Below are 15,293 nucleotides of genomic sequence, written 5' to 3'. Positions count from 1 at the left end.
AAAGCAGCCAGTAAGTTTTTAAGAAAAGTAATAATTGAGTCCTGAGATTTCTTTACACATGCCTAGATATATACTGGACATTTTAGGCAATCATTTCTAATTACCTGTGAGGGGTGTTTATTCTAGAGTGCAGAGAGCACAACATCACGGTGCAACCTCAAGCCTTCTTTCCACTTCCATTACCTGTAAAAATTAAAGCTGCCAGAAGGGTTTTTCCCTCATGGTTTTCAAAGCTATGAGGTGAATGCCATGCTGTCATGAGTTGTCAGAAATAGAACAAGAGAACAAGCATTGATAATTCAGTAGGTGAGAGATGAGGGAAAACATCAGATGTATATACAGGAAAATGCAATACATCCATAATTTTCTTTGGGACCAATTAATGTTAGAAACAGTTTGCATATTTCTAATCAGAACTGTGTTATAATTTTCTGTCACAAGAATAGGGCTCTTTTCTAAAGCAAGTCAACAAGACAGTTTTTTGATTTAATAAATACATACATTCTGAATTACAGCACAGAATAATCACTTTGTCAGGTACTAACCCCAGCAACAATGAGACTTATGGGCATAAATATTTAAGAGGTATTCCAGATGTTCATTTTGTGAGCTATATTATCGATGTCTCCTCAGAATGAGGATGGAAGACTAGAAGCATGCAACCTCTGGCCTTACAACTCACATGCTGAGACAACTTCTCTTGTCTCCTCATCTGTCTTCTCATTACCTAGCTGACAAAGTGACACTAACAATTAGCAACAGGTACTCTTCACAGACTGCTTTTTTTCTTCCCCTGTCATCTGCTTTCTGTTCATTAAAACCTCCTCCCTTTCAGCACTCTAATAGACGTGCTTTAACCAAGGGGCATGCTCATTTTGGAATATTTACCATCTTTTCTCAGGGTGGTGTTACTGGGCTCATGTCTTCTCCCCACCCCGAATACCCATGTGTGCACTTCTGCTTGAAACAGCCAAGAAAGGGAAAACAATCAGGTTTTCTTTTTGTTGTTAGAGAGGGTTATTTTCTTTAAATCACATGCATTTTCTCACTTTGTTTACTTTTTCCCTTGGCTTTTAATTACCATCACTACAGCTTCACTACTTCTCAAGGTACAGAAAACAAGAGTTTATGCCACATATCCTGACAAGGTTGGGTGGTGAGGCTAGGCGTGCGTTCTGCAGTTAACACTCAGATACTGACCAACAACTACCAAAGCTAAAAGCCAGCAAAATAGTGGTGTGGTAACTACAAAAGGGCAAATGGCACTGTGGAAACAGCAGATAATGCACAGAAATCACTGTTGCTCTATTTCCTCAATTTCTCTTTATACTGTAATGCCATTTCATGGGTCTCTGCAGAACAGGGCATCAATTAATTGCAGGGAAGAAGAGTTGACAGATTATACAGCTACTGAAACATTTATTTCTGTTCCTCTTGAGGTTAACTAATAGTCCAGAGCCAAAACCCAAAAATGAGATATTGGGACTTATATATATCAGTGTAATGAAGTCACGATAGCTTCACAATTCCTCACAGCTACACTAATTTCCATCAGCCCAACAAGAAAAGCAAAAACAGATAAACACTGGATTTAAGGGTCGGTGGCCTTATAGTACAAATGACTCTTATGCAACAAATGCAGGAAAAGAAAAGGGTGGTCAAACTAACTTTATTGTCTTTAAGAAGAAAATACTTCACTATATCTCAGTGAAGAGGTATGAGACACAACACAACTGTCCCAAGTTCTCAAAACCTTCAGTGAAACAGCAATGAAACAATAAATTTTTGACTGGCTTCTGCTGTTGTTTCATTTGGAACAGATTTGTGAGGTGAGTGATTACAATCCCTACGATTGCACAGCATGCCAGCTGATGTTCCTCATTTGTGAATAAAGAAGTTCAGAACAGTAGATTTTAAGTCAGACATGAGGTGGAGTTTTTGGTTTCTTTTGCCACACCTACCCAAGCCCTCTTCACATCAGGCCATTGCTCACTGTTGAAAAAGGCTGCAGGGTCTAGGTACAAAAGCTCAGTTCAACATTCTTGGTCTGTAGAGATAGATGTTGAAAAGCACTGGCACAGGCTGCCCAGAGAGATGATGGATGCCCCTTCCCTGGAGGCACTCAAGGTCAGGCTGGACAGAGCTCTGAGCACCTGATGGAGCTGTAGGTGTCCCTGTTCAGTGCAGAGGAGTTGGAACAGATGACCTTTAAAGGTCCCTTCCAATTCAAATGATTCTACGATAAAATTAATACACTGCTTAAACAGCAGCCCAGTGCCACTACTTCAAGATGTATTGCAGCGGTGGCCAGCAATACAACCAACACAAGAAACACCCTAAGGAGCCCAATGAGAGATGTTGTCCTAGCCTTCTGCCACCCATCTTTCTAGAGATCTTTGTTTCATTCAAGAAGCATGGATGATTTTAAATCAGAGCAGGCTCTTCAGTAAGGAGTTAATTATGCTGTAGTCACATGAAAGATGCATCTTTCTTTGCGTTCATATTCAAACACAAAGAGTGATCTGCTGTACAAACTAACCTTCTCTAAGAGGCACAAACATTAGATAAGTGATAAAATATCCTTTTGTTACCAAAAAGAAACACCCTCATTTAACCATTTAACACATTTTGCTACTTGCATAAAAAAATTGAAAACATTTTTTAGGAACATGAAAACTCTATAGAAAGATCAGCAACAGCCCAGGTCTTGCAAATCAAGTATGGAACTGAACTGCTTTCCAAGCAACATTTCTTTTTGCTGAACAGTAACTTTTGCTCGCTTTGGACCAGTTGCATACCAATATCCCAGTCAGTATAAAGGAAGATAAGATCTGTCAGTCTCTGAAAAAACTTTCAACAAACAAGGCTTTTTCTTAAAGAACTGTTTGGTTTGATTTTTCAGGCTTCACCACTCTCCCAAGGGGTGTATTTTCCTCCTGTGCCAGTGGCCTGTTAAGAGACTATGCAACACTGGAAGACTTAACCCCAGCAGAAGATACCATCTCTCCCTCTAAATGCAAAACGGGGCCAGGCTTACTACAGTTTCATTTTCAGAGATTACTCCTGAGAATCAAGTTCAACTACAGTTTATGCCTAAAGCCCAGCAAATGAACATACAGTATATATTAAGTATATTAAAAAATAAAAAAAATAAAAAAATCCTTGAATGGCAAATGCAGCTGAAACACCCAGAGGGAATGAAAAATCTTACAGTAAATTTATGAAATATTAAGTCCCACAAATTTATGCTATGTTGAGAATAGCAACACCACTCCTCCTAAAGTGCCCAAAACATCATACCACCAAGTTTAAAGACCCAGATCCCCCTCTCAATTAACATTTTTGTTTGAAGACTAACTCTGTTTAATTTGAAATTTCCTCTTGCTGTGCCAATTACATTTTAAAACTTTTTCCTGTTGAAGTTTAAGTGCACTGTCTTGTTTTACACACAAAGTACCATTAAAGCAGCCCAGAGTAGAAAAAATGTTTTCCTCTTTCAGTATCAAGCACCTGGCAAGTAAATGAAAAAGTTTCCTGTAAAGACTTAAAGGCTATTAAAGGCATTCCTCTTTTTCCCCAGGGATTCAAAACCCTGTTATTTTTATTTCTCTTTTTAAGCCTAAGAAATTACATCATCTTTTCCCTTTGATTTATACTTTACAGTATGGTTTTCCTGCATTGTTCCTCAATTTTCTAATTCATTAATAATTAAAACTCCTGTTAGCTTGGTTATGAAAAAGTAAAAGAAAAAAAAATGTTACGCCTAACATTACATTTCTGTTTGTGAAACAGGCATCTGGAATATCTGGAAACAGGCATATATATATACATATAAAATGAACTACAAATTTTAAAAATTGCAGTAAAAATTCAGCCTATTGTTTTCTTTAACTACACAGGTCCTTGACAGAGCTCACCAAATCTCTGAGGAATAAACTAACAATCTGCTTCAGAATGATCTATACCAAAGAGTACAGATAGATGATGAAAATAACGACTTTGGTTGTCAACTTCCTTCCCTAGATTACAGCATTAGTGGACGGCATGGCATCCATTTACTTCCTGAGCAGTCGATGCTTTGTAAGCCCAAGGTAACTGAGCACAAAGGTAGTAACAGACTGACACAGACCAGCTCTATGTACAAGCACACATTTCCATGGTGAGTAAGAGTGGCATAAGAAGTGTATGGTGGATTCAATAATTCCACTGTTCTCTTGGATCCCAAAAAAGAACTGAACCTGTTGTATTCAAGAGACAATTACTGCAATTATATTAGCTCCACCTTGTAAAACACACATTTATTCCGTCCTATGAAACAGCTGCAAAAATGAAACTCATAAATACCTCATGCCATGCTCCCTTGGAAAAATAATCAAACAGCAACAGCTAAAAAACTGTTATAAGGGACTGAGCTGGAATTAAAAGTCATTGTAGTTGGCAACCATTCAGAAGAGAGCTTTGGAGAAGGGCTAAGAACATTGACTGGAGAAAACAAAAAAGATCCCATACAACAACACTATCATGCAGTCACAGAATCATAGAATAAGCATAGCTTGGAATCATCTTGTTCAATTGCCCTTCTTAAGCACGATCTGGTATAACAGGCTGTTCAGGAATGTATCTTGGTGCGTTTTCCATGTCTAACATCAGAGACTCCATAATCTCTCCAGGAAACTCATTCCTTTGTTTGACACTCGTACAGTAAAATACTGTATTCCTGTATTCAGCTAAAATTTCAGATGTCATACCTTTTTTCTTGCCTCTTGTCTTGTCACTAGGCACTGTTACAGAAGAGCCTGCCCCCTCATCTTCATTCCCTCCCATTAGGTGCTTATACCAATCAACAAGATACCCGCTAAGACTTCTCGCCTCTGTCCTGAACAGTTCCAATCCTCACAACCTCTCCTCATATAAAAGATGTATGGCTTCAACTACAAACAGGCAAATTTTTGTGATCTACTGGAATAAGTGGTGCAGCTGATTGAATTCTCATCATGAAGGTGTACAAGGCTGCTGCACCGAAGAGGATCCTGTAGAATTGAAATCTTCAACTCCGTTGGCCTGTTGGTCAGTCTTACGAATGCTTTCACAGAGCTGGCTGCAATATACGAGTAATACTTCTCCATAGCTCTCTTTTGCTTCTCCCAGCACAGCCCCAGCTTCTCAGCAGTTCCACAGCAGAGAAATCAATTACTTTATCAAGTGGCTCATGACTGCAGCTTACTTCTTGAATAGTATACTCTAAGTATGAAATGAAAGCTAACATACAAGGAAATTTCATAAAGCTTCATGCCCATTCTGTTACCGTTAAAATAAATTCCCGAATTTCTTACCTGCAACAAATGACTGCTTTACAGGAGAGTGCCAAGTCCAGAAAGCTCTGCCTGACTTCAAATGAAAGGGCATACTTCAGTGTATGGCCATCAATAATCAGAGCAATATCGTTTTCCTTGCCCAAGGAGTCCCCCAGACTGTTACAATGATGAGTCAAAGAAGCTCTTGTTGCCTGAAGTATAAAACAGAAGTAAATGTTTCATGTTTATATGCAAATGTATCCAAACTGTAACAAGGCATCTCTGTACTATGCAATAGTGGGCAGTAGCACTGAAGAGAACAGCATTTTAACAAGACCTCACGTAGAGACATTAGGTTGAGTCACACAACAGTCAGGCTGATGAGGAATACACGCCTCTATACTGAAAATACGCCCCTATACTGAAATGTGCAGACTGACACCTTCATTACACGTGCCTGAGTGATACAGGAGCCCACAGCAGTTGTGGTACATCCTCTTAAACTTCAGGGCAGCTAAAACCCAATGCCTCTCATGTCTTTCAACACCATCCCAAGTATTAATACTTGTTCACTCTTCTCTACCCCAAACAGCTACTGCTGAGAAAAATCATGTGTTCACTATCACCCCAAATACTTCCAGTCCCACTGCAATGAAATTCATGCTGAAAGCAGTCAGTTCTCTTACTATGCAGGTTAGCTTAACTATCTGGTCTAGCAGAGTTAACAACTACTGCTAAATGGTTCAAGAAGTTTCTCATCATCTGAAGTATGCGTACACTTTTTGGAAGAGAAGGCCCTGACTCATGGCACATGGGATAGCAGAAAATGAAAAGCAAAGGCTTGAATAGCCAGCAAACCCAACACTACTTTCTAGATGATAAATGATCACTAACTGCTGGACTATAATTTTTCAGTTTTTCCTCTTGTTGGAAAAAAGAAAAATAATAATCATCATTAGCATATGCAAAAATAATTGCTTTGTTTTAACAAGTCCTCACTTCATTTCTTATGCTTTCTCCACTCAAATCAACCAGAAAAAAAATGCACTCCTGCTCATCTTAAAATCATGCAGCTTTGAATGACTGTGCTAAACCAAGTTTTACACATTCTTTGCTTACTGATATTCAAAAGTACCCTATTTGTGGTCTTTCAGTGTTAGCCTAAAGGCAGTACCTTTTGTTTTTCTTTACATAAGAAGAAAAGCCACTAGAATAGAGTTATAACTGTCAGAAATGAAAATAAAGTATTTTTGGATAATTGCAATCCACTCGCCGTTTTATAAATCCAGATTTCTGCAAGGATGGTGAAGCCACAAATAGTTGCCAAGTGTTGTAACATCTGTTTAATAGACAGATATAAAAAAACAAAAACAAAAACACCCTAATGTATCTAAACTAGTTCCTCTGGATTATACATCTGCTGGTCCTGAGGAGCACCAATCACTTCAACTAAGGCCTGCACTCAGTGATTTCTTCAGTATCTGCACATGAAGGGAACAGTCGGGAATAAACAGCACAAAAAGAAAATCTTCCCAGCACTGTAAGTTCTCATTTCTTGATTTAAGCCTGCATGTGCTGTGTCTGAGCACTACATCACTGAGACATCATTCAGTCTCTGTGAATGTAGCGATGGGAAACTACGTGGATCACCCTGTTCCTCCCCTGTAGAAAGCTAGATGGCTATTTTATATGAGGGGTGCTAAATATAAGAATGTCAACATAGCAGATGCATGTCTGGCTTCTACTAAGATTTTCTGTAGGATCTGCAAATTCTAGAGTCCCTAGCCAAAAAAGACAACTAACAGGTACATATCTTGAGTTGTCCAAAACATCTCACAGAAACCCTTCCTACTTGGTGTTCATCTTCCAACTGAGAAGTACTGTCCCATGCATAGCGTATAGCACAGCAACGTTTTCCAACTCGAATACTGAAGTACTGAGAAAAGCTGCATATTTGACTAATTGAAATAGCCACAGTGTTTTAAGCTCACACAAAGATCATCTACTAACATTTAGATCTGATATTTTAGGAAGGGGTAAATGTTTTTCAAGAGAACCCACTAAGCAAATGTTACAGGGCTGTTTCCCACACCTTACCTCACTCCTCACACTGTTGTGCAGAGCTCTGTATCCCCCTAAATATGTTTTCCCCGAGGTGCCAGCATCTCACTGCTGAGCCCAGCTGTGTCCTGTGGTGGCTGTTACGGAGTGGGCTAGAAGCAGCTGTGCCCAGCACAGCACAGCCCCTACTCCCTCCCCACAGAGGCCACCCAACCCCTTGCCACTTACCCCCAAAAGCCAGCAGACCAGACTTGATGAACCCAAACTTTCTCATGTTTGCTAGAGGCCAAGTGCCTATAAAATTATGGCTGCTCAGATGTCATACAGCATATTGGTGCTTCCAGGCCTTTCAGCAGCTAGAGTTACCTGATTGTTTTGGTTTCTTCTCACTTCCTCCGACCCCCATTTTGTTGATACAGTTTTACAGGGTTGTAATAGCAATATTCATGCTATCTAGGAGTTCTGTGACTGCAGACGTCAGTGACCACAAGCTTTCCAACTGCAGCTTTACCACACTAACAGCAGAATCAGCCCAAGCTACCTGGGGCTCTAATCACCCCACTAATGTTTTTCAGAAATAATCAGCAATAAAAGTGTCCCCATTCTGCTGATTATAGTATTTTAAAAGGATTTATGCTACAGGATTATGCCAATGATCTTGAAATGTCTGTATTTATAAGGTCATGGTAAAGGAATTTTTTCCTTTGTCTTTCTACTCCCAGCTCAAATAAGAATGGCTTTCTTTCAGACAGGAAAATACACCAGAGATCCAAGTGAAATTATTTAATCACTTAATTTTAGAAGTGTTTTTCATGCATAACACTGAGTGAACTTGGTCTGACTTCTTCCAAGGCACAACTGCTGCAGTGCACTGAGCAGAAAGACTGAGCGCACTGTAGTGCTTAGAAGCTACTTATTTTTTTTTACTTGTCTTGAATAATCCTTTCCATGAAAAACTATGTAAATAAATACAGAAAAAGTCTGAGCTACATTACAAACTGGATGACGATTTTGTACTTTCAAGCCAATGTCAAATTCAAGTGTCATATAAAGCTAAAGTTTGTCTACCTCAGCTTCAAACAAATATAGACAGTGAAACAATACAAACAAAAATAGCTACAGTTAATCAAACCAGAGGCTCAACATCATGTCGGTGGCCAAAGTGGAAAAAAAAAACAAAAGTATGGAAAGCAAATCCCAGCACTCTCCAAAACAGCCTCCTGGTCCCCAGCAGCTGGCAGCTCAGGCATCTCCTGAGCCACAAGCAATGCCTGTTCCAAAGCAGTCCTTAATCCTGAATTACCATTCAGAACCATTGGGAAGTTTAAAAAAAAAAAAAGCAAGGGAGCAGAGGCCATCTCAGCTCAATAGTAAGTAGGATGTAAAGCAAAATGCAGCCAAGGGAAAAAACAAATACTGGAGATGAAATGAACTCTGAGTGGTGAAGAAGTTTTGAATATAACAGCAGTCAAAGCAGTACTTCTGAATCGAGAAAAAAGAGAAAGAGAGGGAAGGAGCTATCAGATAAAGTGACCACTATATGACTGAACTCTTCAGAGTAAGCCTAAGTGGGAAGAGAACTGGGCCACTTCCACACAAGAAAGGAAGAAAAAGGGAGCAGAAACTGCTTTGTTATTTATTTTCTCTAGATGGTGGTTCAAACAAACTCTGATCAAACTAAGAAACTAGTCCCTCAAAGAGACAAGTTTATAGATTAAGTTAACTAGTATGACAACAGCCTGCACGGGGCACTGTCAGCATACAGCAGCTATTTCAGACAGATTACATTTTGCACCTTCTTCATTACAATAATGAATGTATCACTCCCTTCTGCCTCATTAAACTGTGAGGAATTAGATTTATGACTTCATGGTGTGCTTTATATACACTTTCCTGAAAGCTAAACACAAAGCAAACGACAGCTGAAACCACAAGAAATTGGTCCAGAAAACAAAACAAGGCTGTATCTTGGGGAAGGGCAGTGAAGGGCCACAGCCCAACCACCCCCTACCACAGACTGGAGAAGAATCTGAGGGCAAGAGAGCAGGAATGTTCAACATCCAGCATCTGTTGCCCAGAAAAAGCAGGAACCAAAACAAAGCCACCCAACAAAAAAAAAAACTTCTTAAGGTAATGTTTCTCATCAGGTGAGAAGACGATAGCTTATTGCTGTGACTACACACATGCCTTCTCTAATTCATGCTCTGGTCACTGAACTTATTACGTATCTTATATACAGGGTGTTGCAGAATTAGTAGTACATTTAACATATCACAGTAATTTACAAACCAACAATTACATGTCAGGAATCCAGTTTAAAATGCATTTTGTAAAGCTCTCAATATACTCCTCCTAACTTACAACCTAATAGCTTATACAGTCAAATACTGATTCCTACATTTGCTTCTTCCAACTACTTAAAATGTTGTGGGGTTTTTTGTTTTGCTTTGTTTTAAAGCAAACAAACACAACAACTGAGCCTATTTCGTTGCTCCTGTAGACCAGAACAATTAAGCAAAAGAGACCCACCTGAGATCTCACTGGGTATATAACAAAGACTTCCTCACTAAGCAGATAACAAACATTTGGAAACCAAGGGAAACGATATCCCTCCATGGGCAACTCATTACTGATAACTAAATCAGAAATCTCCACTTTGATAGCTAGCTTTTACTCTTGTTTGATATCAAGGGATAAAGTTTGTTCTTTGAGTCACATCAGGCAAGAATAAATCAATCCTTTACTGGAAGAAGCATGATGGAGAAGAAATCAATACTTGTCCTAATGAGTCTGAATAAACTCAGACCAGTGGAATATCACTACCATTTCTGGTAAGTACCCATCAAAACTAAATGGAAAGTTTGTCAGGAGTTCTGGAAAAACAAAACAACACAACAACAAACAAAACCCAGAATATTACAAAGTACTTCACATATCCACAATAAACTTCTTTTTTCTTCCCTCAAGACTTTCCTTCTGCACACAGCATGCAGCTGCTCTGGAGAACCCTGAAGAGGTGCCTGCCCACCAGACTTTACTACACTGGCAGATGGATTTTTCTCCCCAAAATTAAAAATACAGATACCATTTGACTTAAGGGTCTATAGAAGGCAATAGAAGTCAGAACAACCACCTGTTTAGTAGCCTTGATTCAGTGAGCTATTCAAATACAAATATTTCATTTGCCAACAGAGGACATGAGCACATACCTAAGTATTGTGCTTAACCAGGGCAACATTATCAGTCTTACAGCTTCACAAGGCCTTAAGAATCCATTCATACATAATTACCAAGCAAACGAGAGCTTTGTAGTACATTAAATGAAGATTGCAACCTGAGCAAGCAAAAGAAATCAGGGTCTCTTATTTTTCCTCTCTTTTTGAGCACTCACTCACTACCAGGGTGATGGATAGTGGGGATTTTGATTAATAATGTGTCAAGAATTCTGACTCACAGAAGTGTGTCTAAGGGTTAATAGTGTAGTCTTCATGCTTGAGTTAAATTCAAGACATGGTGGTATATTCCATAACAAACCTACTCCATATGCTTTTCCTGTTTATTTTCCCATTTCCATTTTAACAAGTCACAACCACAACCACATCCTTGAGTAGACCATTTACTTGCATTACTGCCTTAAAAACAAACTTTCAGATTTTATTGTTTTGCGTGTGCACGGCTTCAATCCAGAAGACAGAGTAACATGATTAGCACACTACTATAAATCTCCACAGCAGAGTGTAATTTGTTGACAGGCAGAAAATGAAAACATCCTGAATGAGAGTTTGTGTGGTCTTTTCTCTAGACTGCACTCTCAGGATCTGTAACTAACATTTTAATGGCATGTTTGTATATTATCACTTTCTAAGGCCTCAGAAAAAAACATCTGGTAGGCCAAGCTTTGTATTTAAGAAACTAAAGTGACACAACCAAATCCTATGTTTTCCCATACTATTATTTTTAATTTCACGTAACAAATACTAAGGATTTTAACTCGGAGTGAACTTGTGAGCCAATGAAAATTGAGTTAACTTAATGAAGCTCAGCTGATATCACTGAAAACAAGACAGAAAACAACGGGTCCTTAAAAGAACTGCACAGGCCATATAACAATCTTAAAAGATTTTCATTTCAAGGTTTTTGTTTTGTTTAACAGCAGCACACTATACAGTCCATGTGCTCCCTGTGGAACTTGGGAAGCTAACATGCTACAGCAAGACATGTTAGTGGTTAGCAGTTTGTTATCCAATGCAAAAAACAGCATCAAATATTTGCCAAGAAAAAAAAAAAGCAGTAAGACTAGCAAAATAATCTTGTGGTATAACAACTCTTTCCTAAATTTATCTTACAAAACAAGCTGATATCCAGAGAGAAAAAGCAAAATTGCTGCAAGATAAGCTGCAAATCCCTTCTTCCTTACTTCCTGACTCTTCTCTGGAAAGGGTCACAGTGTCACTGAAATGACAGTCTGGAACTGTCTATATCTATGTCTATAATTCATTCTAAGCACAGAGCGGTGCGTGGACCTGAAAAGAAAACTAAATAGCAAGTAGCATGATTTAGACAGATGAGAAACCCTGTTCATCTGAAGCAGAGGATCCTAGATCTCCCAGATCTGAGACCTTGATGAGTCAAATATCCGCTAAATCAGCTGTACATTCTGGCCTTCTCTGGTCTCTACAATTTACATACACTTTCTGAATCTCCTCCTCCATCTCAGAGGAATTCAGATGATCCTCACAGAACAAGTTGCCACACTAAGATGTTAAGCTAACCGCTGAGTTAGGCTAACAGCCAACTACTAGTTTACATGTTATATTTATCAGAAGTCTAGGAAGCATTGCTACCTATGCCATTTAAGTATTTCTGTCTTCTTCCACCATCCTGCCAACCCATTCATTGCTCTGGAAAACACTGAAGTGCCAGATCAACTTCTCGTACCAGAATTTCATTTTTTGTGACTTCCACTTCCTTCCTATGAGTAGACGCTGTGAATAATCACATGTAACAATTCTTTTGCTGTACTGAAAAGAATATTTTAAGTGGAAATGCCTGCTATGTCCACTGCCCCAGTTTTAAATGAGAAGTTTTCCATGGCTGACTTCGCCGTGTAATTCCACTCAAGGTAACACTTGCCAGCTCAAATTCATGTGAAGCTGTCCACTGTATCCTAATTGCAACTTAGATGCTTCACTACATATTTGAGTGGTGAGGAGTCTTTCACTTCAAACTCTTTGCCATGCCTGAGGGATCTGTATGGACATCTGGCAGACGCAAGTTTACAGGAGAATTGGGATAACGATCGTAAAGGCAAGACAAACTAATGTCTAAATCAAAGTTGGTGAAATGTGATGCAAGTATTTAGAGCAACACCTGTTGGGCAGAGGAGTCTCTGGAAGTACTTTGCACAATAAATAGCACATGTGCAAGTGCTAACCTTGAAAGGTCGCCTCAAACCGAGGAAGAAATACTACTTCAGTTCTAAAACACATACTTTGCCAGCTTTCCAAGTTTTACACTGAACTCCAACAGGTGAGCAAACAAGTCTCTAAAAGCCAACAGGCAACATACAAAGACTTAGCTATAAATGGGAGAGCAAAGTACATTGCTGGAAAGCCTAGGAAAGATTTCTTGGGTAGAAGTACCCACTTGCAGGATTTGTTGGCCAAGTTCCTCTGCTTCCCTTCTTTGCAAGTTCCTACAAGAGATCTTCCTCTGTACAGCTGATTCTGTGTACTGTTACGTACTTCTAAATGCTTTTATTTTAGAGTTAAATTGCAGGGGTAAAAAAATTCAAATACAGCAGTGTTTGCCAGATGCAGTGTCACCTGCTTAGATAAAAGCTTAGATAAAAGCTGATCCAAATGCTGTGTTTTATGGCTATCTAAATGGAAACTCAAAAGAAGAGCAGAATGGGAATTATGTAGTAACTAATATGAGAATATGTCCCAATAAAATCTACTCTACAACAACATAAGCTTCCACCTTCTACTCACCAACATTCAGACAAGCATTTTCATACTTTCTCAAAGATGATGATGTTTCTAAAAGCATCCACAAAACTAGTTTGGCCTTCTGCAAGTCACAAACTCAAAAATACAAACTTCACATTGATATGGACAATAGGCTTTGACTACCTGGCTAAACAGTACCATAGATGAGGCAGAGATTGTGTTGAAGAGAGTAGGCTATGCTCCTGTGCTGTATTTCCAGCTGGCCTTCTGGCTTTTTCATCACAGCATAACACTTCACTTGCATACACTTCTAATCTACTGACTCCTGTTCTGCTCCTGTTTTGTATTCATGCAACAGAGCGCTCCTGCCCAACAACAGGATCTCAAGTCTCACCTTTACTGGAACTTTTTGTCACTCACTGAAGAAATCAAACAAATTTAAAAATCCCAACAGACAAGTAGCCTCGCAGCATGGTAGCATATGCAAATTCATCTGGATGAGCACCCCAATAACACTTCACACTGTTAAACATCAACTTGATCTTACAAGTTCCAATATTGTTTGACTTTCACCCTTTGAAAGAATTCTAAAAAAATTAAAATGAACCAAAAAAAAGTCTGAAATATACAGTTGTCCAATATTCCTTCTCTAGTACAAAACCAGCATAATTTGAGTGAATTTCTGCCTGAACATTTTAAGACATTTGATCCCAGGTTCCTCTGACAGCAGTGCCAAAATTTAACATTCTCTGAGCCCGGTAAGAACAGGAGTAGCAGTGTATAATGGCTGGGTAGTACTGTTTCCTAAACCATTTCTTCAAGTACGACATAAAAGAACTGCTCCTTCAGAATTAGTATCAGCAACGTTCTCCACCAAGTCCAAAGAAGCTTCCACTTAATTCAGAAGCATAAGTAGCAGTATCTTTTGGGAAGATTATTTATCATGAGTACCTGCCTTTCCACAAAAGTCTATAGATGTTGACCAATCCCTCCTCTGGATGCATTCAAGCACCTTAACATCCTTTTTCTGTTGTGAAGCCCAGAACCACACACAATACTCAATGTGAGGATGTACCAGCACTGTACATAGGAGGAGAATCATCTCTGACCAGCTGGCTGTGCTTAACACTCTCCAAACTATGGTTTGCCCCTTGGCTGCCAGGGTACACTGCTGGCTCATGCTGAGCTGCTGTCACAGCACCCACAGGTCCCTTCAGCTGAGCTGCTCTCGGCTCCAGTGTTGATCATGCTGTTCATGACTATTCAATGCTCCAGTGTATCCAGATCCCTCTACAAGGCCTCTCATTCTTCCAGAGAGTCATCAGCACCTCACAGTTCAGTATCATCAGTGAACTTGCTAAGGATGCTTCCCATTCCTGCATCCAGACCACTGGCAAAGATGTTGAACAGTACTGGCCCTGGAATGGAGCCTGGGGAACACTGCTGGTGACCAGATGTCAGCCAGATGTAACCCGTTCACTGTGATCCTTTGAGCACTGTCATACAGACAGTTCACCACCATATATATTTAATGCATACATTTGATAAGCTCAAATAGCACAATATTATATATGCAATCCCAGCAATACTGGGATCTGTTTATACAAATCCATTTGAGAGAAATCTCACCATATCCTACTTCAAGAACCGCAGCATAAAAATACTACACATTTATACAGCAACTTGCAAATGTCACTAAGAATGTGAAGCAAAGCAACAAGAACCGATTCTTCAAGCACATCAAATTACATCACTGCCTCTACTTGCCTATTTAATTGCACTGTGATTCTGCTTGATGAATACGATCTCCTTCCATGCCAAGAAAAACATCCATATGAAGGACCCGGAGATATTAGATGGCTGCACTGAGATTATTTTCGTAGCTTTTAATTCAACTTCAACCTGGAATTCCTTCACAGTAAGCCAAGTAATCTAAAACGCCTATATAGGGTCCTTAATCTTCACAGCAAGTCTCAGGTTATCACAT

At 39.3% G+C, this 15,293-nt stretch overlaps 1 protein-coding gene across 8 annotated transcripts in view; it reads right to left on the bottom strand.

Moving 5' to 3' along the window:
- ATP8A2 (ATPase phospholipid transporting 8A2) overlaps window positions 1-15,293 on the bottom strand; it is a 322,239-nt gene that overhangs the window by 194,153 nt on the left and 112,793 nt on the right. For all 8 annotated transcript variants that reach the window (XM_048933647.1, XM_048933645.1, XM_048933650.1 and 5 more), the window contains one exon: window positions 5,334-5,506. In XM_048933647.1, the coding sequence (XP_048789604.1) occupies window positions 5,334-5,506 (173 nt within the window). The remainder of the gene's footprint in view (window positions 1-5,333; window positions 5,507-15,293) is intronic.

The sequence above is a fragment of the Lagopus muta genome, chromosome 1 (genome assembly GCF_023343835.1).
Source record: "Lagopus muta isolate bLagMut1 chromosome 1, bLagMut1 primary, whole genome shotgun sequence".
NCBI lineage: Eukaryota > Metazoa > Chordata > Aves > Galliformes > Phasianidae > Lagopus > Lagopus muta.
Note: the sequence above shows the minus strand (reverse complement) of the source record. Positions and strands in the feature narration are given on the sequence as shown.